This window comes from Nerophis ophidion, linkage group LG18, assembly GCF_033978795.1.
Source record: "Nerophis ophidion isolate RoL-2023_Sa linkage group LG18, RoL_Noph_v1.0, whole genome shotgun sequence".
Classification (NCBI taxonomy): domain Eukaryota; kingdom Metazoa; phylum Chordata; class Actinopteri; order Syngnathiformes; family Syngnathidae; genus Nerophis; species Nerophis ophidion.
Genome location: NC_084628.1, coordinates 6,311,415 through 6,335,126, shown reverse-complemented (window position 1 = coordinate 6,335,126; position 23,712 = coordinate 6,311,415). Strand labels below are relative to the sequence as shown.

The window sequence follows — 23,712 nt, the reverse complement described above, 5'->3', positions numbered from 1 at the left end:
GCAGCGTTGCTACTTTTTATAGCAAAGCTTCAGCACCACACTTGAAAAATTACGGTTGTCTGTTCGACATATTCCCACTTGAAGGCAAACAACCGCCAGATGATGGACTCCCTGCTGTTTTTCTTGGGAATTAATTCTTACTTCATTCGCACCTTCTTTCTCTTGTATTACCACTAGCATCACAGCTAACGTTAGCCACGCTGCTACGCGAGGGCGTATACGTATGTGACGTATGACGTGACAGTATGTGACGTGTGTAAGAAAGTGCACTTGTCTGTGAGAAGGAGAGACAGGAAAGAATGAGAGCCTGTCATGTAATGCCTGCAGCTAAAAGCAACTGCGTTAGAACGTATACTCAAATATCACGATATAGTCATTTTCTATATCGCACAGAGACAAACCCGCAATATATCGTGTGTATCGATATATGCCCAGCCCTACATTGAGGTATTGTGCGTAGGGCTGGGCGATATGACTAAAAAAATGTATCACGATATAAGTGTTTCATATCAGTCTACCGATAATTATTGATAAAAAAAAAAAAACTATTCTAAATAAAGACCAGGAGAAAAAAGGCTGAATTTGAATACTTTTATTTCAAATATAACCTTTAACCTTTAGAACGAGGTCAGCATTAAGAAAAACAGTCAAATAAATGAAAATACTGGTCGATGTGCAAATATTGACATTAAATAAATGCTTACCCAGACTTCTCAACTATGCTGAGCGGTAGCATGTCCTTCGCTAATTGATACACCACTGCATCCGTTATTTCTTTATAACGTTTTGAATTTTTGTCGTATGGCACTGCTGCCGAGTACCTCTCGATGGTGGTCTGTTGTTGCCGCTTCGGTGCTGTTCCACTTGGACCGGCTGATGTTGTGGCTGTTTGCTGCTGTACTCCAGCGGGTGAGAGCGGCTCAGGTGGTATAAAATAAGTTTGTCGTGTTCCAAGACTTGGTCGGGACGACGACCTTGCAAAGTTTGCAGACAGTATTACTCTGAATCGTATCGGACTTAAAAAATCCAAAATATTGCCAAACTGGTGACGTGACGTTTCCTTTTTTTATTTACAATTTCCTCTCGTGCTGCCGCACTCATATTCCCGTTTCGTTGATTAACGTGGACCCCGACTTAAACAAGTTGAAAAACGTATTCGGGTTTTACCATTTAGTGGTCAATTGTACGGAATATGTACTGAACTTTGCAATCTACTAATAAAAGTATCAATCAATCGTTGCTTTTTTTTTTTTTTTTTTTTTCCTGTCAGCATTTCCCAGAATGCCTTGCGGTTCAGGCTCGACCGTGATCGGTCGAGAGGCTAAAGCCCTTCCTTTGCCTACACCCCCCAGAATGCCGTGCGGTTCCGGCTCTGCGTTTCTTACTATTTTTTTCTAACAGAAATCAGTGAAATTATCGAACGTTCTATCGACCCCATTTTCTATTGATATTGATCACATGTCTATCGCGATATATATTGTTATTGTTTTATCGCCCAGCCCTAATTGTGCGGCAAAACGATCACTGTAGATTGACTACTACCAGTCCAAAATAGTCGGAATCCCCTACGTAAGCATTCCATTCAGTTGTAAACAAATGGCACAAATGTAAACCCAGGGCCTCAATGGGTTTAGCGAAAACCCGCAGATACCGACCAATACCTACTTTTTGACTCACACCACTCACTGGAACATATACTGGGCGTTATCAGAACCTGACAACACCGAGCTGATAACGTTCCTACCAACCCACAGGCCAAAGAAGAGAGCGTAGGCATTTGAGGGAAGCCCTAAAAACCTGTGGTTACTCCAGCTGGTCGTTTCTGAAAAGTGCATCCAGTTCCAGAAAGGACAAGAACAGAGTGGAAAAGAAGGAAAAATTTAACAGACGCAAAAATATTTTAATTCCATATGTATCAAGTCTATCTGAGGAACTCAGAAGAATTTTTAACCAAAACAACATCCCAGTACACTTCGAAACAGGCAGGACCCTGTGACGGCGACTGGTGCATCCTAAAGACCGCACGCCCAACACCCAGAAAAACAAATCTGGTGTATGCTAACCGGTATAATGATGAATGCACTGATTCATATATTAGGGAAACAAAACAACCACTAAGCTGACGCGTGGCACAACATAGACGGGAAAACTCTTAAGGCCAAGACTCAGCTGTCTGCCTGCACCTCAGGGAGAAACAACACTCCTTTGAGAACAAAGGGCGAAATCATCCATGTCCAGGCACACCCTCCTGGTTTTTGGAGTATAAATATTTGGGGTTTGGCATCAGCCGCTGGGCTAGATCCGACCAATCTAAGTCTATGAGCACGAACTGATGAAGCCCACTTGGATGAGCTGTGAAATGTCTTCTAAGACAAACCAAACAGTCCAGTTGCAATTGATTGAATGCCCTGAGATGACTGACCTGGATGAATGACAACATTCATAAACATTTTTCATTGATACTTTCCGACACGTGTGACACAAATAGATGTTGATTTACGTTGTCATAGTTAAATACACTGCATGTACACAACTCAACCTATTCTCTCCTGGCTGGGGGTGAGGCAGGAAGTATGTGTTTCCTGAGTGGGGAGACACGGCGGTGGGAGTCGGAGGGGAGGAAGGTTCGATTGCAGGACTCGTGCAGCTGAGGCGCAGACAAGAGACAGGAATAAACAATGCTGCCCCACAGGAGAGAAGAAAACTGCAAATTAACCCTGTGCTGTCCAAGACATCAGCTTGTCTCGAACGGCTCAAATGATGTCGTTTTTTCTACATTTAAAACACTTCCTTTCGGTCTACTTAACATATAACAATGGTGCTTTGGTCAAAATTGTACATAGATTTGGTTTTACAGACCATCTTCAAGCCGCTTTCCGACTGTCTCCATAGAATGCACCTTTTTGTTGGCGGTCTTATTTACGTACCCAAGTCATGCTCCAGGCCTAAGCCCCTTTAGCCATGTTTTAGTTTTTAGCGCTTCCATATCAAGTCTACTGACACATAGAATTTAGAACTATATGCTACTTTATTAGAAATGGCAACAGTGGAGGATTTTGGCATGCTTATGCATATACGAGCCAGTCTGCTAGGAACTTATTGACTACAACTAAATAAAAATGGCAGACTCGTGCAAAGCTCTTTAGGTAAACCTCTACCATGTATGGAGATATCCGCTGATGTAACTAAAACAAAATATGTCACTAAAGTCTCAAATTCCAAACGGCTGGAAGAAGGCAAAATTGTTTTATAAATATTTCCGCCATGCCTTCAAGGTTTGATTTCATATTTTTTAAGATTTATGGGGCGTGCAAAGACACAAAAACAGGTGGCAAGAAAAATGGGTTTTATATTCAAAATCTACTTTTTCTGTACTTTTGATCCCCATGAGTGCTCATAAATTCAGTTCAAACTATGGAAATATTGCAGAGATATTTGTAAAAAATGTTTTACCTTTTTCCAAACAAGCTTTTTTGAGATTTGCCATGATGCGTTACGTCAGCAGATATCTCCATACCTAGTAATTAGTCAATATTTTCCAGTTGACGCCTTGTGCGAGCCTGCCATTTTCACTTCTTGTATTGTGGTTTTAGGTTCAATGTAAATATGTCCACAATGAACTGGATAAAGTAAAATGCTCTGTTTTTGGTTAAATTCATGACACTAACCAGCCTGCCTAACGTTGGTGTTTCGTGGCAATGTGCCTACAGTGAGAAAGTCTCTTCCTGTGTGCAAACCACTTTGAAGACGTTTTAACTCTTGACAATGTACGGAAGGATTTTCCTAAAAAAACTACATTTCATAAAGGCTACGTTCACACTGCAGCGTCAGTTGTCCAATTCTATATTTCTTTTGTCAAAATTGATCTTTTAGTGGCCTTGTACATTGCAAAAAAAAAATAAAAGTGATTTCTAATGTGAATGCAACCCGACCAGCATGTGGACATGACTTTGTGACGTCGCACGCACTGCAGTGTTTACAGAGGTAAACATGGCTTCCACTCTAGTACTGGTGCATTTTTGGCAATTTCAAGGATTTTGTGCAATCAAACTCAATTTCTTCTGAACCAAATTATTGCGCGTAGAAGATTAAGAAGGAAGAGGACAAGTATTTCGGCTGTGGTATTTTTATGGGATATTTTGCTCGATGAAGAGTGTGTCTGTGCGCGGCAGTTGGAGACAGGAGTGGTAAAAACTTTCACGTGAGTTCCAAAACCATATTATTTGTACCTGTTTTCTGCTCGATTGTCAACTATTGACTTTGTAACAGTCTATTTTGGCGAATGATTATTACGCTTATTTATTTTTTGAATACATTCTGGTCGTTTGAATTCGACCCGAGTGCAGGAGTGTTCACATTGAGGACGCATCGCATGTTTATCCGATTTATATATCCACATACGAAAGAGGCCTGGGTTGGATGTGAGAAATGGCACTGTTCACATAGTATTGCATATGGCACACTTGCCAACCCTCCCGATTTTCCCGGGAGACTCCCGAATTTCAGTGCCCCTCCCGAAAAACTCCCGGGGCAACCATTGTTCCGAATTTCCTCCGATTTTAATAATATTAGGGGCGTGCCTTAAAGGCACTGCCTTTAGCGTCCTCTCTCACCTGAAAAGGAGACTATTATATATGTCTCCGTTATTCATAGATTTATCTATAACCCATAAAGTAGGCAGGCACGGAGATATTTCTCAGCGTTTGTTTATTCCAGCCGGCACGTTGATACACTGACACACAACATTCGGATTCTCATCATGCATTGCTTCAAAAGTACGGCAAGTAGTAATGTCCAAAAACATAACTGAGACGAAGCAGAAGAATGAAGAGGAGACATGGCGATGATGAGTAAGTAGAAGTACGCTTGCAAGTTCCAAAATGATTGGAAAAATATTTTCAGTTCACCCAGGACAGCTCGAAGTGGACAGGGTATGCTGTCTGCAAATTTTGTAAATCAGACTTCTCCATTGAACACGGGGGCCAAACGGATATACTTATTCATGAACGAAAAGAAATACTTGAAAATATATACACCCCCCCATCTCCCGAATTCGGAGGTCTCAAGTATGGCAAATGGGCATATGGGCAAAAAATTCGGAATTGACTTGCAGTGTGAACAAGGCCTTCATGGTGGCAACGGGGGAGACAATGAAGCGGTAAATCAAATAACAGATTGATAAATTGGCGCTGGAACTTTACACTGTAGCGTAACTACATTGTAGCCAATTGCTTATTTACAAAGATTAACATGCAACATATGTATAATCCTGTATTCTTGTAGGTATGTTCAAAGTTATTTCAAATACGGAGGAAACCAGACATAATAACATGTAGCCTGTATACTTTTTGCTTTTTAGCACTGAAACGCATTCAAAAGAAAGCTAATAATCTTTTTAAACTTTCTGGATCAGACTCTGTCTCGTAAAGTTAGATGGTAAACTTTTCCTTAGTTGCCATATCTAATAATAAGTAGCCTATAATTGTAACTTATTTTTCGGTATTTCTCAAGAATCTTGCCTGGAAAACTACAAAAATGGCAGAGAAGCAGTTGCAGCCACTTGGAGGGAGCCAGGTGTAGCATCTAAAAGACCCCCAAAATGATCCGTTTGTAAGAAAAGAAGCTTCAAGATTGGTCTGTAAAGCGGGCAGCATGGCGGGACATGGCTTTGTGCATGGGTGTTAAAATTTGGCCCGCCGTGTAGTATCAATTGGCCCTTGAGGCAATATCAAATTAAGATTAGAGCTGGCCCGCCGGTATTATACAGGGGCGGTGATGCTGTAACAACGCATTTGCCAACCCTCACGATTTACCCGAGAGACTCCCGAATTTCACTGCCCCTCCTGAAAATCTCCCGGGGCAACAATTCTTCCAAATTTCTACCTATTTCCACCCGGACAACAATCTTGGGGGCGTGCCTTGTAGGCACTGCCTTTAGCGTCCTCTACAACCTGCCGTCACGTCCGCTTTTCCACCATACAAACAACGTGCTGGCCCAGTCACATAATATCTGCGGCTTTAACGCACACGAATGAATGCAACGCATATTTGGTCAACAGCCATACAGGACACACTGAGGGTGGCCGTATAAACCACTAACACTGTTACAAATATGCGCCACACTGTGAAGCCGCACCAAACAAGAATGACAAACACGTTTCGGGAGAACATCTGCACCGTAACACACGTAATACCCAGAACCCTTTGCAGCACAAACTCTTCCTGGACACCACAATATACACCCCCGCTACCACCAAACCCGGCCCCCCCAATTTGTATTTAAATTTTATTTGATATGCCATTGATATTTTTTTATTATTATTGATAGGTTGATTGGCAACACTAAATTGGCCCTAGTATGTGAGTGTGAATGTTGTCTATGTGTGTTGGCCTGTGATGAGGTGGCGACTTTTCCGCCCGAATGCAGCTGAGATAGGTTCCAGCACCCCCCACGACCCCAAACAGGGACAAGCGGTAGAAAATAGATGGATGGATGGACAACTGACTTTGTTAGTCACCATGGTAACTGTTTTGTTTATTGCTATAATGTACTGTGATGAATTCATCTGTTACAAGGTCCAAATGTCATCATATTGCTAGATCCTTAGATGCTTTAAATTGGTACTCCTAACGTAAATCGTTGTTTGTCTTCCAGCTATGCCATCACAGTCTGGTACTTTGATGCCAAAGAGCGAGCAGAAGCGAAGGAGAAATACAGACTGGGTGAGCTTGAAAATGTCCAGTTTTTAATTTACTCTGAGTCAGTCTACTGGCACATGTATTTTCTGTTGTGACTCATTTTTATTTTCCTGTTTCCATAGCAACGGGACAGAAGGGTGTTCAGGTGCCTGTCAGTCAGAACAGCAGGGCATGAATCTCATCTTAATGACCGGAGAGCAAGCATGGAAGCACCATGTGTCTTTCTGAGCTCTTAATGGACGTCATAAAGGAAGTCGCTGTTAAACTGTCACCCCCTTTCTGCATTTATGGAGCGTAGCGGACATCAAGTCTTGCGGCTTGGTGATATGAGAGGAAACAAGTGGTCCTCTTCTTCAAACAATCTGACTTCTCCCAGGTTTTTTTGTCTGCATTTATTGATATGTCAGGTCAAAGAGGAGAAACTATAATACAGCGAGGAGAATGTGGTACTTGTTCATTCAGTACTGACTTTACACACGAAGCTGAGTTATTGCGATCTTTCAAATGAGAGAGGCTTATTAAACATTTCAGGACTGAATTTCAATAATGCACATAGCATGTGGAAAAACTTTACGCGTTGGGATCTCTGTAGAAACGATGTGGACAGATCACACTTCATAGTCTCAAACAGGGTCTCATGTAATTGTGTGCGTGTCATACCATACACCTTTATGCATACCTCGTACTTGTTTAAAGTACCAGTAGAATATAAAAACAAGTTGACTTCATATGCTTAACTGTTTCATTGTATCAATTAAACAATAACCTGTTGTATTTACAATATACAAAGTATGTGAAAATACCTTTAAACCATCTCAAAATGCCACAATATCAGACGGCCATTTAGAATATTCTGCTCCGAAACTCTTCGGCAATTTCCGTAGATTCGGGGTCGGATGATGTCACGGTGCACTCTGGCTATATCAGCTGATCAGTCATACTGGAAATGTGCAAACACTAAAAAGAGATGCGCGGTTTATCAATCATAAATCCTACAAAAAACATCAAAACATTGTTCTTTTTTTATGCATTCTAAGTCTTAAATTAGAAAGCTAACAATAGAGTCAGTTGGAGCTCTCTGTTCCGCCCACAAAACCCCAATAACCATCCAAAACCCACCAACTGAGGGTGTAACAGTATGTGTATTTGCATTAAACCGTTTCGGTACGGGGGTTTCGGTCCGGTTCCGAGGTGTATCGAACGAGTTTGTAATCTAAAGTCTTAACAAGCTGCTCTGCTTTCTGCCTCTGTCTCAGCACCCAGCATTGTCCCACCCAAACAACCATCTAATTGGTTACATACAAAGCCAATCAGCAGTGCATATTCAGAGCGATGTAACAGCCATTCAGCAGTGCCTATTAAGAGCGCATGTAGTCAATGCTTCAGCGTCGAACAGATATGTGTTTAGCATGTGAGCATACGGCAGCGTACTCTCCCCAAATTATAAAAACCACCTCCCAGTCACAACTACTACTAACATCACTATGAGCCCGTTGACCTTCTAAAAACTTAAACTGCAGCTCAGCTTGCTCGCAGTTCTGGCTTGAGGTGAAGGTTAATTAGCTTTTAGCGTAACGTTAGCTCATTTTGCTGTGTGCGTGTGTGTGTTAGGGGCAGCAAAGCCCTGTCTGTCTGTTATTTCACATGAACTCCATGGTGTTCAGGGATGAATAGCCTCTCATTGCTATTGTAATATTTTTTCAGCTATAGTTACATGAATCATTAGTAATGTAGCAGCCTAGTTTTGAATGGCAGGGTCCCTGCTATCACATGTTGACAAAAATATAACATTTACTTAATAAAAGTCAACTACAGGCTTCCCAAATGCTGTAATAAATTAAGCATGATTAATTGACTTGAAACTGTTTAATGCTGTACTTTTTAATGTAGAAGAAAGGTTTTGTCATTTTATTTAATCAAAGCAACAACTTGAGGCAGTTTAATGTGGATTAACGTGGGCAGAATTATTATAGTGTTGCCAATGTTAAAAGGATAAAGCCATTGTTTACAAATTTGGTAAATAAATAACCAAAAAATTTTATATTTTGTTTTCTTACTGTACCGAAAATGAACCGAACCCTGACCTCTAAACCGAGGTACGTACCGAAGCGAAATTTTTGTGTACCGTTACACCCCCTACCACCAAAAATATTTACATATCGTGACCTGAAAAATAACCAAATAATAGCGATATTGCTATTACATGCTCTTACGCAGACTAACTATTCTTTAGCCGCGCATTGATAAGCACAAAATGTCGCTTATGTGGATATTAGGAGAATTTAGCAATGAATCTAAAAGGTGTTTATCTGATACATTCAATTTATACCTCGGAGATCGCGACAAAGACAGGACAACTGAAGATGGTGTCTTTTTAACCCTTTGTGTATATAATGATTATCATAATTCATCTAAATTAGAAAATATGGACATCCTGTCAGTCGTCATCGCAGTGAGAGCAGACATTGTACAGTAAGCTATCAATTTTTTATGTTTGTAGTTTGTATTTCTTGTTTAGCACTTAGCAATACGGCTACATGATGCTTAGTGTTTCGCTGAAGTTGGATCTGTTCAGCAGAGCTTCTAAAACTTGTAGCTCACCCCCTTGTATTTCGGATAAAAAAACATAAGGTTTTTCATAATTTTTCCCAAAGTAATCGTCGTTGGCTCTCACAAATTCGGCGGGATTTGCATTGTTGTTGGTGGGAAAGGGATCTGTGGGTCTCACTTGTGACTGGCCTTCTCGTTATTTTTCAAAATGGCTCGGGAATCTCCTGTGAGATTTATACAATTTCGATCATATGTATTTACTCGCAAACTTTTTGGTAGTCTTTTGGTGTCATAAACCAGATATACAGTGTATGATAACAGCTTCAATATAAAGGCAACTTGTTTTTCTATTCTACTGGTACTTTAAACATGACAAAAACAGTACAAAAGTGCATTGCAGAAAATGTAACTAAAAGAGGTAACTACTGTAGATGCTCTAATTCTAGAATGTATTTACTGGAATCGCAGTTGTAAACAACAGTATGGCAAGTTTTAGCATGCATGAGTTTCACAACTTTTGGACACCAAGCTCCTGATGACAATACAAGATTCTGACGTTAATTGAATAAAGGCACAAATTGGAGCATTTACAATATACAGTATTTAGAATGGAAAAGGGATAGTGCACACTTAGCGCCACACCTGTATTATGCAAAATTAAGATGAGCGCTAATATTACAAAAAGTCTTAGACTAGTTGATTCACAATTATACAATACTATGCGGCATTAAAAAATACATAACCCATGAAAAATTTGATTCTGAAGTGAAAACTGATCATTGTTAGCTTTTTGATACATATCTTGTATTATATTAGAATATTGTGGTGTGTTTAATCCTCATTAGTAAGACAATTCATTCAAAACATGTTTAGTACTAAGCACAAGTTTTGGCACACTCACTATATGTGAGCTGCAGTGTTGCGTGTGTGTGTGTGTGTGTGTGTGTGCCAGTGTGACTCTTCAAATGTGTGTTTGAACACATTAGAACTACTGTTCTGATGATGGTTACAGATGTTGTGTTTGCCTGGTTTAGGGGGAAAAAAGTTTGTTTTACAAAAAAAAAAGCACTTTATCGAGTGAAATGTGACTATTACCAGGCAGTTGAGGTAGTATGTTATTAAAAAAAAAAAAAAAAAAAAGGCCAGCCAGTGCCAGATAAAGCTAATCTTGACTTGCTGTAGTGGTTGAAGAAAACGCAATAATGTATGTTATAGTTTTTTTTTTTTTTTATGACTGACAACAATCAAACTTTGTGAAATGCCGTGTGAATGATTTAAAAAAAATAAAAATTAAACTCTGTAAGATTGAATTGATGTTCTGGTTATTTATGGTTATTGAAATGCAACAGATAAATGGGAAAATGTTTGCTTTTTTTTATTTTTTTTGAGTACAGGTCATTTAAATTTCTTGTACACAAATGCACTGTAGATTAGCATTTATTTTCTTTCAAAATCATTTCTAATATAAAAAAATATGCTCCGAAACATTAATTTTAGAACATACGATTCATTTGCTGCTACAAAGCTCAAAACCAGTGAAGGTGGCATATTGTCTAATTGGAAATAAAAACAGAATACAATGATTTGTAAATCCTTTTTAACTTATATTCATGCAAAGACAAGATATTTAATGATTGAATGAAGAAACATTTTTTTTAACTTACAATTTATTGGCAGCAACACATTGCAAAAAAGTTGGCACAATGGCATTTTTACCACTGTATTACATGGCCTTTCCTTTTAACAACACTCCGTAAACGTTTGGGAACTGAGGACACCATTTTTTGAAGCTTTTCCGGTGGAATTCTTTCCCATTCTTGCTTGATGTACAGCTTAAGTTGTTCAACAGTCTGCTGCGTTGTGGTATCTTACGCTTCATAATGCGCCACACATTTTCAATGGGAGACAGGTCTGGACTACATGCAGGCAAGTCTAGTATTTGCACTCTTTTACTATGAAGCCACGCTGTTGTAACACATGGCTTGGGCTTGTCTTGCTGAAATAAGCAGGGGCGTCCATGATAACATTGCTTGGATGGCAACATATGTTGCTCCAAAACCTGTATGTACCTTTCAGCATTAATGGTTTCTTCACAGATGTGTAAGTTACCCATGCCTTGGGCACTAATACACCCCCATACCGTCACAGATGCTGACTTTTGAACTTTGCGCCTCAAAACAATCCGAATGGTTATTTTCTTCATTGGTCCAGAGGACACCACGTCCACAGTTTCCCAAAACAATTTGAAATGTGGACTCGTCAGACCACAGAACACTTTTCCACTTTGCATCAGTCCATCTTAGATGCAGCCGGCGGCGTTTCCGGGTGTTGTTGATAAATAGCTTTCCCTTTGCATAGTAGAGTTTTAACCCACACTTACAGATGTAGCGACAAACTGTAGTTGCTGACAGTGGTTTTCTGAAGTGTTCCTGAGCCCATGTGGTGATATCCTTTACACAATGATGTCGCCTTTTGATGTAGTACTGCTTAATCCTTAAGGAATCAAAGGTCCGTAATATAATCGTTTACATGCAGTAATTTCTCCAGATTCTCTGAACCTTTTGATGGTATTACAGAACGTAGATGGTGAAATCCCTAAATTCCTTCCAATAGCTTGTTGAGAAATGTGGTTCTTAAACTGTTCGACAATTTGCTCACGCATTTGTTCACAAAGTGGTGACCCTCGCCCCATCCTTGCTTGTGAATGACTGAGCATTTCATGGAAGCTGCTTTTATACCTAATCATGGGACCCACCTGTTCCCTATTAGCCTGCACACCTGTGGGATTTTCTAAATAAGTGTTTGATGAGCATTGCTTAACTTTCTCAGTCTTTTTTGCCACTTGTGCCAGCTTTTCTGAAACATGTTGCAGGCATAAAATTCCAAATGAGCTCATATTTGTAAAAAAATAAAGTTTTCCAGTTCGAACGTTAAGTATTTTGTCTTTGCAGTTTATTCGATTAACAAAAGTTGACAACGTGCCAACTTTACTGGTTTTGGGTTTTGTATATTTCTCTGTCTGACTCATTTTTATTGAGGCCAGTATGGCAATTACAATATGGCCCTCAGCCGCTTGTAACCATGACTATATATGAATATAGACGGCTAATAGCCTCGTTACACAATTGGCTCACAACTCTTTAATTTACATTGATGGATAACTTGCTTTAAAAAATGTAAGTTTAGGTGATGAGAAGATGGTTTAAAACATGCTTTAAACATCTTGTTGCCTGATCCGATAATATTGAAGTGTAAAACATGCAATTTTGTGCAGTACATTTTTCAAAATTGAAAAAACAAATACATTTAGCTAGAAAGTGGTTTATTATTTCAAAGCCTTTCACAGGCCCCATTAATGATGTGTCCGGTCATCTGAAGGCAGGCCACATTATTTTTTTAATATGCAATTGCAATTACTATGAATTAATTTACGTGGACCCCGACTTAAACAACTTGAAAAACTTATTTGGGTGTCACCATTTAGTCAATTGTACGGAATATGTACTGTACTGTGCAATCAATCAATCAAAATTCAGTAATTTATTCTGTCAAAATTAAAATATCAAATATATTTAACCAGACATTACTTTATAAATCCCAGCCTATCGCAGGCCAGGTAAATGAAGTAGGGGTCAACATTAGAAGACGTGTGGGGGCCACATTATAATTTTTTTTATTTGCAAAAGAACAAATACATTTAACCAGAAAGTACTTTATTTAAACCCAGTGTCAGGTTTAAGCACCGAACTATCTATTAAACAGGACAAGAAGCAAGGAATCAAGCAGAGACAGATTTCAATTTTGCTCATGAGGAGAACGCCTGGAGCTGCACACCCCGTTACAGTCTCCCACCACGCTCTGAGTTACAGCCCTTGCGCCCCCTATTTTATTCAGGAGTTCCCTATATCGCTGAAGCTGCTTTTAAAGGGAGGGGCCACATATGCAATCAACTCCAGTAGACACAATACGTGATTAATCACAATGGAAATGTGCTGAGCCTCGTGATTTCGCCCCGTCTCTACATACTTTGTCACCGTTGAGGTACTTGAGGTCCGTCCTTGGCTGTTAGTTAGTAGGCTGAAAGACACAAAACGCTACAGCGAGGAAACTCCTAACTTGCAATGGAAGATAACAAGTTATGTGCCTTTTAAGCATAAGAGCTGTGTGATAGCTTAAAATATAATTATTCTAACACCCAGCCTGAGATGACAAACCACATGAAATGATGTGGCGGGCCCGATTTTGCCCCTGAGCCTTGAGTTTGACAGCTGGTGGTGGTTAATTGCTACCTGTTTTGTGGGCAAATTAATTCATTTTAAAGAAGTAGAATCTTGTATACGTGCAAGGAAAAAGCCAGTGTTGACAGTAACTGTAAAAACTTCTATGCACCATTGATGAATTACTACGAACAAATGATCTATTTTACACTCGGGAATTTGCTGACTTGTCAAATGTCTCGATGTCAGACTTTGACACTTTGCATAATTACGACTCAGTGGGTCGAGCAGAACATAAACAAGATAAAACAGCTGATGGCTCAGACTAAAACACACATGCTCTAAATTCCTGCTTTCCTTTGTACGCTATAGGTCTCGATCAGGACAGCGGATCATGGGACTCAGACCAAAGGTCAATCACACGTCATCATCCTAACCTTAAAGGTCTGATTTGTTTTGTTGTATTGATACGATATATTGTATTGCACTGTGTATGCAACAGGTATAGTACAGTGGAAGCTCCGAGGTCAAACACTATCTATTCTCGGACTTCCCTAGTTGACTTGATTGATTGATACTTTTATTAGTAGATTGCACAGTTCAGTACATATTCCGCACAATTGACCACTAAATGGTAACACCCCAATAAGTTTTTCAACTTGTTTAAGTCGGGGTCCACGTTAATCAATTCATGGTGACCTCTTACTTGTTTAGATTTCTAGCCATTTTTGGGGAAATGGGAACTAGTTAATATTGACGTAACAATGAAAAAACTCTTAACTTTAAAAATGTGCTTATTGGGTTTGTAACTTGGTGTCATACAGGTGTAAAAAGAAGCAAAATACTGTCTACTTTGTCTAGCGTAACTACGAGTGAAGTGAATTGTGAATTATATTTATATAGCGCTTTTCTCAAGTGACTCAAAGCGCTTTTTCAAAGTGACACCCGATATCTAAGTTACAATTAAACCAGTGTGGGTGGCACTGGGAGCAGGTGGGTAAAGTGTCTTGCCCAAGGACACAACGGCAGTAACTAGGATGGCACGAGCGGGAATCGAACCTGCAACCCTCAAGTTGCTGGCACGGCCACTCTACCAACCGAGGACATGCATGTACACTTTGAAAGTGTAAACCAGGGTTGTCAAACGTACAGGTTTTATCCGGCTCGTGGGATGAGTTTGCTAAGTATAAAAATGAGCCACAGTTTTTGAATGAAAGAAACTGCTGTTCTAAATGTGTCCACCAGATGTCGCAATAGCAATTATTTGTAGATAATGCACATCCATCCATCCATCCATTTTCTACCGCTTATTCCCTTTCGGGGTTGCGGGGGGCGCTGGCGCCTATCTCAGCTACAATCGGGCGGAAGGCGGGGTACACCCTGGACAAATCGCCAGCTCATCGCAGGGCCAACACAGATAGACAACATTCACACTCACATTCACACACTAGGGCCAATTTAGTGTTGCCAATCAACCTATCCCCAGGTGCATGTCTTTGGAAGTGGGAGGAAGCCGGAGTACCCGGAGGGAACCCACGCAGTCACGGGGAGAACATGCAAACTCCACACAGAAAGATCCCGAGCCTGGATTTGAACCCAGGACTGCAGGACCTTCGTATTGTGAGGCAGACGCACTAACCCCTCTGCCACCGTGAAGCCCCGATAATGCACATATGTAAACAAAATAAACCACATGATGTTAGTGCACCTAGAAATGGACAGAATTTCTAGGCGCAGTCGAGGTGTTAAGGGGATCTGGTTTGGTGGCTTCAGGATTAAGTCTCTGCTTTTTGCAGATGATGTGGTCCTGATGGCTTCATCTGGCCAGGGTCTTCAGCTCTCACTGGATCGGTTCGCAGCCGAATGTGAAGCGACTGGGATGGGAATCAGCACCTCCAAGTCCGAGTCCATGGTTCTCGCCCGGAAAAGGGTGGAGTGCCAACTCCGGGTTGGGGAGGAGACTCTGTCCCAAGTGGAGGAGTTCTAGTACCTCAGAGTCTTGTTCATGAGTGAGGGAAGAGTGGATCGTGAGATGGACAGGCGGATCGGTGCGGCGTCTTCAGTAATGCGGACGCTGTACCGATCCGTTGTGGTGAAGAAGGAGCTGAGCCGGAAGGCAAAGCTCTCAATTTACCGGTTGATCTACGTTCCCATCCTCACCTATGGTCATGAGCTTTGGGTCATGACCGAAAGGATAAGATCACGGGTACAAGCGGCCGAAATGAGTTGGCGGGGCTCTCCCTTAGAGATAGGGTGAGAAGCTCTGCCATCCGGGAGGAACTCAAAGTAAAGCCGCTGCTCCTCCACATGGAGAGGAGCCAGATGAGGTGGTTCGGGCATCTGGTCAGGATGCCAGCCGAACGCCTCCCTCGGGAGGTGTTTAAGGCACATCCAACCGGTAGGAGGCCACGGGGAAGACCCAGGAGACGTTGGGTAGGCTGGCCTGGGAACGCCTCGGGATCCCCCGGGAAGCGCTGGACGAAGTGGCTGGGGAGAGGAAAGTCTGGGCCTCCCTGCTTGGGCTGCTGCCCCCGTGACCGGACCTCAGATAAGCGGAAGAAGATGGATGGATGGATATTAGTAAACCAGTCGAGGAAAATGAGCAAACTACATAAATAACATCCTGTAATTTGATTTTTATATATTTTTTTTTTTATCTTGCTAGATTGAAAATGAACACCAATGAGTAGACCGATGAACATTAACACATCATTTATTCAGAAAATATAAATAACGACAACTAAAGATAGAATACTATTAACCGCAAAATTTACGTGTAAAAACACCACCAACAACATTATGATTTGTACATTTTCAGAATGTGCTTGTTCTATTTTTAAACAAAGAAAACTATCTGAAATTGTCGTTATTTTTAAGTTATCGTGCCGTGATTTTACCAGTCCGGCCCACTTGGGAGTAGATTTTTTTTCCATGTGGCCCCCAATCTAAAATGAGTTTGACATCCCTGGTTTAAACCTTTCACTGGTATGACTAACAATCATGCAAAAAACGCCCCACGAACCCCAACATTTATAATTTTGGACATGTTTTTGCGGCACATTTTTCCAATTATTTTGGCCAAATGAATTTATTCACCCACTGACTATTTTTATTCTAAAAATAAAAATAGTGAGTACACCTGCTTCATTATAGCACTTCCTAGTGGGTAACCTGCTCCATTACAGATTCAAACATGTAAACTCTGTAGCGCCCACATTGACCACTAGGGGTCACCCTATTATATATGAAAATGAGTCACTGACTGACCCTATTGCATAATATGGCAATATGATTGATATTCATACAATATTTTATTGTGTAATGCTACAAATATTTCATGAATATAATATAAATATTTGACAATTATCCAATAAATGTAGCTTATTTTTCTAAATAGTGTTTTTATTTATTTATTGGGCTTCAACTTTTACAGCCGATTCCTTTCTGTAGTTTTTTTTTTCAACAAAGCCCTCAAACACAACACTACCATGGTAACTTTATTTAATTTGAGTGAAAAACATATGCCAGTGCCTCATGAATTTTGCCTAGCAACAAACGTGAAATGCAAAAACTAAAGCAGCAAACATTTAAGTTTGGATTGATTGATTGAGAAGTTTGACATCTTAAATAATTGAATCCATGTAATGCTTTAAAAAGGCAGATGGATGACACAAAAAGCCAAAAGGCTTGTTTCCATTGTGGCCCATTAAATATTCATCACATTTGATACATTCAATAGTAAAAGATATATACCCTGTAACATGTATATAAAAAATACGTTAAAAAAATGATAAATTATGTACATATAGACAGTATACATGTCAGGTGAATTGAAAAACAACATACAGTGGGGCAAAAAAGTATTTAGTCAGCCACCGATTGTGCAAGTTCTCCCACTTAAAATGATGACAGAGTTCTGTAATTTTCATCATAGGTACACTTCAACTGTGAGAGACAAAATGTGAAAAAAAAATCCAGGAATTCACATTGTAGGAATTTTAAAGAATTTATGTGTAAATTATGGTGGAAAATAAGCTCTCACTGATGGAAGGAGGTTTTGGCTCAAAATCTCACGATACATGGCCTTATTCATTCTTTCCTTATCACGGATCAATCGTCCTGTCCCCTTAGCAGAAAAACAGCCCCAAAGCATGATGTTTCCACCTCCATGCTTCACAGTAGGTGTGGTGTTCTTGGGATGCAACTCAGTATTCTTCTTCCTCCAAACACGACGAATTGAGTTTATACCAAAATGGATACATGGATGATACAGCAGAGGATTGGGAGAATGTCATGTGGTCAGATGAAACCAAAATAGAACTTTTTGGTATAAACTCAACTCGTCGTGTTTGGAGGAAGAAGAATACTGAGTTGCATCCCAAGAACACCACACCTACTGTGAAGCATGGGGGTGGAAACATCATGCTTTGGGGCTGTTTTTCTGCTAAGGGGACAGGACGATTGATCCGTGTTAAGGAAAGAATGAATGGGGCCATGTATCGTGAGAGTTTGAGCCAAAACCTCCTTCCAACAGTGAGAGCTTGAAAGGTTGACCAAATACTTATTTTCCACCATAATTTACAAATAAAATATTTAAAATTCCTGGATTTTTTTTTCACATTCTGTCTCTCACAGTTGAAGTGTACCTATGATGAAAATGACAGACCTCTGTCATCATTTTAAGTGGGAGAACTTGCACAATCGGTGGCTGACTAAATACTTTTTTGCCCCACTGTATACAAAACAAGGGGGAGTGGGGGGGTGTATACACTATGTACATTAGTTACATTTTGGATTAAATGGCTGTGAGTGTAGAAGTCCTCTTCCACAGGTTAAACAGTTAAACCATCCTGGCCCTGACTGTACAGACTGGAGTCCAAAATCATCACCGTCTTTCGCAAAAATTACCCGAGGAATGTTTTTTTAGGGTATTGTATTTCTTTATTTTGTGGAAGTGAAATCAGATGTGTCACAGTTCGGACCTTAAAGTAGTTGCTACTACAGGAAGTATACTCACTATTTTAGTAATTACTGTACATGCACTGGACCAAAAAAATGACTTTTTAGGAAATTCCTGTTGGACGGAAATGAGTCAGTTCAAAGTGAAGTCACTGTAAGAAGTAAAAAAGAAAAAAAAAAAAGATATGTAAATTAACTTCTATGACTTACATTTCCTGGAACTGTGGCCTTGTTGTTATACAGCAATCCTGTTAGTCAAGTGTGTTATTAACTGTTGAACTGCTGAGCTTGTCAAAATAATTGATACTTAAATACCAACTTGATACCAACATGCAAACAATTCATCAATACCAGCCTTTTTCAGTGTTGTTAGTGCAGAATTCTGTTCTGCACTTTTTCCTCAGCGAGACAGTCTTCTGTCGTTTGGCAACACTTAGAACAGTGGTTCTCAACCTTTTTTCAGTGATGTACGCCCTGTAAAACATTTTTTTTTAATTCAAGTACCCCCTAATCAGAGCAAAGCTTTTTTTGGTTGAAAAAGAGAGATAAAGAAGTAAAATACATCACTATGTCATCAGTTTCTGATGTATTGTATAACAGTGCAAAATATTGCTCATTTGTTGAGGTCTTTCTTGAACTATTTGGAAAAAAAGATATAAAAATAACTAAAAACTTACCAAGTGATTCAATAATAATTTTCTACCGCTTATTCCCTTTTGGGGTCGCGGGGGGCGCTGGCGCCTATTTCAGCTACAGTCGGGCGGAAGGCGGGGTACATCCTGGACAAGTCGCCACCTCATCGCAGGGCCAACACAGATAGACAGACAACATTCACACTCACATTCACACACTAGGGCCAATTTAGTGTTGCCAATCAACCTATCCCCAGGTGCATGTCTTTGGAAGTGGGAGGAAGCCGGAGTACCCGGAGGGAACCCACGCATTCACGGGGAGAACATGCAAACTCCACACAGAAAGATCCCGAGCCTGGATTTGAACCCAGGACTGCAGGAACTTCGTATTGTGTGGCAGACGCACTAACCCCTCTGCCACCGTGAAGCCCTTAAACTATCACTTTAAAATGTTTTATGTGGAAAAAATATTGCATATGTTGTTTGGTTGCCATATAAAAACATCAATGTTTTAACAAAAGAGCATAAAACAAACAAAATAGTAGTTCAAACTTAAAATCGACGGATACAAGAATCCATCCATCCATCCATCTTCTTCCACTTATCCGAGGTCGGGTCGCGGGGGCAACAGCCTAAGCAGGGAAGCCCAGACTTCCCTCTCTCCAGACACTTTGTCTAGCTCTTCCCGGGGGATCCCGAGGCGTTCCCAGGCCAGCCGGGAGACATAGTCTTCCCAACGTGTCCTGGGTCTTCCCTGTGGCCTCCTACCGGTTGGACGTGCCCTAAACACCTCCCTAGGGAGGCGTTCGGGTGGCATCCTGACCAGATGCCCGAACCACCTCATCTGGCTCCTCTCGATGTGGAGGAGCAGCAGGTTTACTTTTGAGTTCCTCCCGGATGGCAGAGCTTCTCACCCTATCTCTAAGGGAGAGCCCCGCCACACGGCGGAGGAAACTCATTTCGGCCGCTTGTACCCGTGATCTTATCCTTTCGGTCATGACCCAAAGCTCATGACCATAGGTGAGGATGGGAACGTAGATCGACCGGTAAATTGAGAGCTTTGCCTTCCGGCTCAGCTCCTTCTTCACCACAACGAATCGATACAACGTCCGCATTACTGAAGACGCAGCACCGATCCGCCTGTCGATCTCACGATCCACTCTTCCCCCACTCGTGAACAAGACTCCTAAGTACTTAAACTCCTCCACTTGGGGCAGGGTCTCCTCCCCAACCCGGAGATGGCACTCCACCCTTTTCCGGGCGAGAGCCATGGACTCGGACTTGGAGGTGCTGATTCTCATTCCGGCCGCTTCACACTCGACTGCGAACCGATCCAGTGAGAGCTGAAGATCCCGGCCAGTTGAAGCCAACAGGACCACATCGTCTGCAAAAAGTAGAGACCTAATCCCGCGGCCACCAAACCGGAACCCCTCAACGCCTTGACTGCGCCTAGAAATTCTGTCCATAAAAGTTATGAACAGGATACAATAATGTCTAAGAAAATTAGAATATTGTGATAAAGTCCTTTTATTTTCTGTAATGCAACTAAAAACATGAAAATGTCATACATTCTGGATTCATTACACATCAACTGAAATATTGGAAGCCTTTTATTATTTTAATATTGCTGATTATGGCATACAGCTTAAGAAAACTCAAAAATCCAACCTCAAAAAATTAGAATATTTCCTCAGACCAAGTAAAAAAAAAAAGATTTATAACAGCAAAACAAAATCAAACATTTGAAAATGTCAATTAATGCACTCAGTACTTGGTTGGGAATCCTTTTGCACGGATTACTGCATCAATACGGCGTGGCATGGAGGCAATCGGCCTGTGGCATTGCTGAGGTGTTGTGGATGCCCAGGATGCTTCAAAAGCGGCCTTTAGCTCATTTTCATTATTTTCATTATTGTGGCGGTCCGTTCCCTGTACGATCAGTGCCAGAGCTTGGTCCGCATTGCCGGCAGTAAGTCGAACACATTTCCAGTGAGGGTTGGACTCCGCCAAGGCTGTCCTTTGTCACCGATTCTGTTCATAACTTTTATGGACAGAATTTCTAGGCACAGTCAAGGCGTTGAGGGGTTCCGGTTTGGTAGCCGCAGGATCAGGTCTCTGCTTTTTGCAGATGATGTGGTCTTGATGGCTTCATCTGACCGGGATCTTCAGCTCTCGCTGGATCGGTTCGCAGCCGAGTGTGAAGCGACCGGAATGAGAATCAGCACCTCCAAGTCCGAGTCCATGGTTCTCGCCCGGAAAAGGGTGGAGTGCCATCTCCGGGTTGGGGAGGAGACCCTGCCCCAAGTGGAGGAGTTCAAGTACCTAGGAGTCTTGTTCACGAGTGAGGGAAGAGTGGATCGTGAGATCGACAGGCGGATCGGTGCGGCGTCTTCAGTAATGCGGACGTTGTACCGGTCCGTTGTGGTGAAGAAGGAGCTGAGCCGGAAGGCAAAGCTCTCAATTTACCGGTCGATCTACGTTCCCATCCTCACCTATGGTCATGAGCTTTGGGTCATGACCGAAAGGATAAGATCACGGGTACAAGCGGCCGAAATGAGTTTCCTCCGCCGTGTGGCGGGGCTCTCCCTTAGAGATAGGGTGAGAAGCTCTGCCATCCGGGAGGAACTCAAAGTAAAGCCGCTGCTCCTTCACATCGAGAGGAGCCAGATGAGGTGGTTCGGGCATCTGGTCAGGATGCCACCCGAACGCCTCCCTAGGGAGGTGTTTAGGGCACGTCCAACCGGTAGGAGGCCACGGGGAAGACCTAGGACACGTTGGGAAGACTATGTCTCCCGGCTGGCCTGGGAACGCCTCGGGATCCCCCGGGAAGAGCTAGACGAAGTGGCTGGGGAGAGGGAAGTCTGGGTTTCCCTGCTTAGGCTGTTGCCCCCGCGACCCGACCTCGGATAAGCGGAAGATGATGGATGGATGGATGGTCTGGTGTCTTTCAGCTTCTTCTTCACAATAACCCACAAATTCTCTATGAGGTTCAGGTCAGGGGAGTTGGCAGGCCAATGGAGGACAGTAATGCCAAGGTCAGTACACCACTTACTGCTGGTTTTGCCTCTGTGGACAGGTACCAGATCATGCTGGAAAATGAAATCTTCATCTCCATAGAGCTTTTCAACACATGGAAGCATGTACACAGCTGCGTTGACTCTGGACTTGATGATAACCGTAGTGTAAACGGGGCCTCAGGCTAAATAATCATTCGTTGAAGGAGTTATCCGGCTTAATGTAGAAAGAGCCTAAGAAGACATTTCTCCTCTCATCAGTTCATGCTCATTGGTCAGATCTAGTCTTAGATCTAATATAGAGTATGGTGTCAAAACCCCAAATATTTATACTCCACAGGTATCCATATTGATTACTGAAGTTCCGGTATGTTGACAACTCTAGTGCTATCGGTAAATCTACACTGCTATACTCTTGACTACTTCAAATGTTATTTTTGTAGTATTGTCCTTTGAGAATTTATGCTGGAATACAACATATTTGCTGTAATGTGAGGTGTTGTGAGCTACTGTATACTCCCTACCATTAATTGATTAACGTGGATTAAACAAGTTGAAAAACTTATTCGGCTTTTACCATTTAGTGGTCAATTGTACGGAATATGTACTGTACTGTGCAAATCTACTAATAAAAGTCTCAATCAATCAATCAATCAAAACCATCCATCTTCACAATGATGCTGGTGTTGGGAATCTTTAGTACAACTTTTCGTGTGGTTGCCATGGGGACATGCCTCCAGCTTGTGGACAATTACCCAGCCACAACATTATGTACACTTGCACACACTAATAAGGTCCAATATAAGAGTTGTGCCACCAGGGAAGACATCATAGATTCATTTGTGCAAGCACAGCTATGAACATATTTCTGGATGTTTTTGTATTGGATCTCGTCAGATGTAATATTTGTCTACAAACCCCGTTTCCATATGAGTTGAGAAATTTTTAAATGTAAATATAAACGGAATACAATAATTTGCAAATCCTTTTCAACCCATGTTCAATTGAATGCACTACACAGACAGTATATTTCATGTTCAAACTCATAAACTTTATTTTTTTTTGCAAATAATAATTAACTTAGAATTTCATGGCAGCTACACTTGCCAAAGTAGTTGGGAAAGGGCATGTTCACCACTGTGTTACATCACCTTTTCTTTTAACAACACTTAAACGTTTGGGAACTGAGGAAACTAATTGTTGAAGCTTTGAAAGTGGAATTCTTTCCCATTCTTGTTTTATGTAGAGCTTCAGTCCTTCAACAGTCCGGGGTCTCCGCTGTCGTATTTTACGCTTCATAATGCGCCACACATTTTCGATGGGAGACAGGTCTGGACTGTAGGCGGGCCTGGAAAGTACCCGCACTCTTTTTTATACGAAGCCAGGCTGTTGTAACACGTGCTGAATGTGGCTTGGCATTGTCTTGCTGAAATAAGCAGGGGCGTCCATGAAAAAGACGGCGCTTAGATGGCAGCATATGTTGTTCCCAAACCTGTATGTACCTTTCAGCATTAATGGTGCCTTCACAGATGTGTAAGTTACCCATGCCTTGGGCACTAATGCACCCCCATACCATCACAGATGCTGACTTTGGAACTTTGCGTCGATAACAGTCTGGATGGTTCGCTCCCCCTTTGGTCC

At 41.5% G+C, this 23,712-nt stretch overlaps 1 protein-coding gene and 1 long non-coding RNA gene across 5 annotated transcripts in view; both read left to right on the top strand.

Moving 5' to 3' along the window:
- Window positions 1-10,559, top strand: part of egln2 (egl-9 family hypoxia-inducible factor 2) — a 69,848-nt gene extending 59,289 nt beyond the window's left edge. For all 4 annotated transcript variants that reach the window (XM_061878622.1, XM_061878623.1, XM_061878621.1 and 1 more), the window contains exons 5-6: window positions 6,656-6,723; window positions 6,822-10,559. In XM_061878622.1, the coding sequence (XP_061734606.1) occupies window positions 6,656-6,723; window positions 6,822-6,874 (121 nt within the window). In that variant the 3' untranslated portion in view covers window positions 6,875-10,559. The remainder of the gene's footprint in view (window positions 1-6,655; window positions 6,724-6,821) is intronic.
- Window positions 10,560-12,673: 2,114 nt separating this feature from the next.
- The window catches only part of LOC133537530 (uncharacterized), a 39,163-nt gene continuing 28,124 nt past the window's right edge, over window positions 12,674-23,712 (top strand). The window contains exon 1 of the long non-coding RNA XR_009802715.1: window positions 12,674-13,910. This is a non-coding gene — a long non-coding RNA (uncharacterized LOC133537530). The remainder of the gene's footprint in view (window positions 13,911-23,712) is intronic.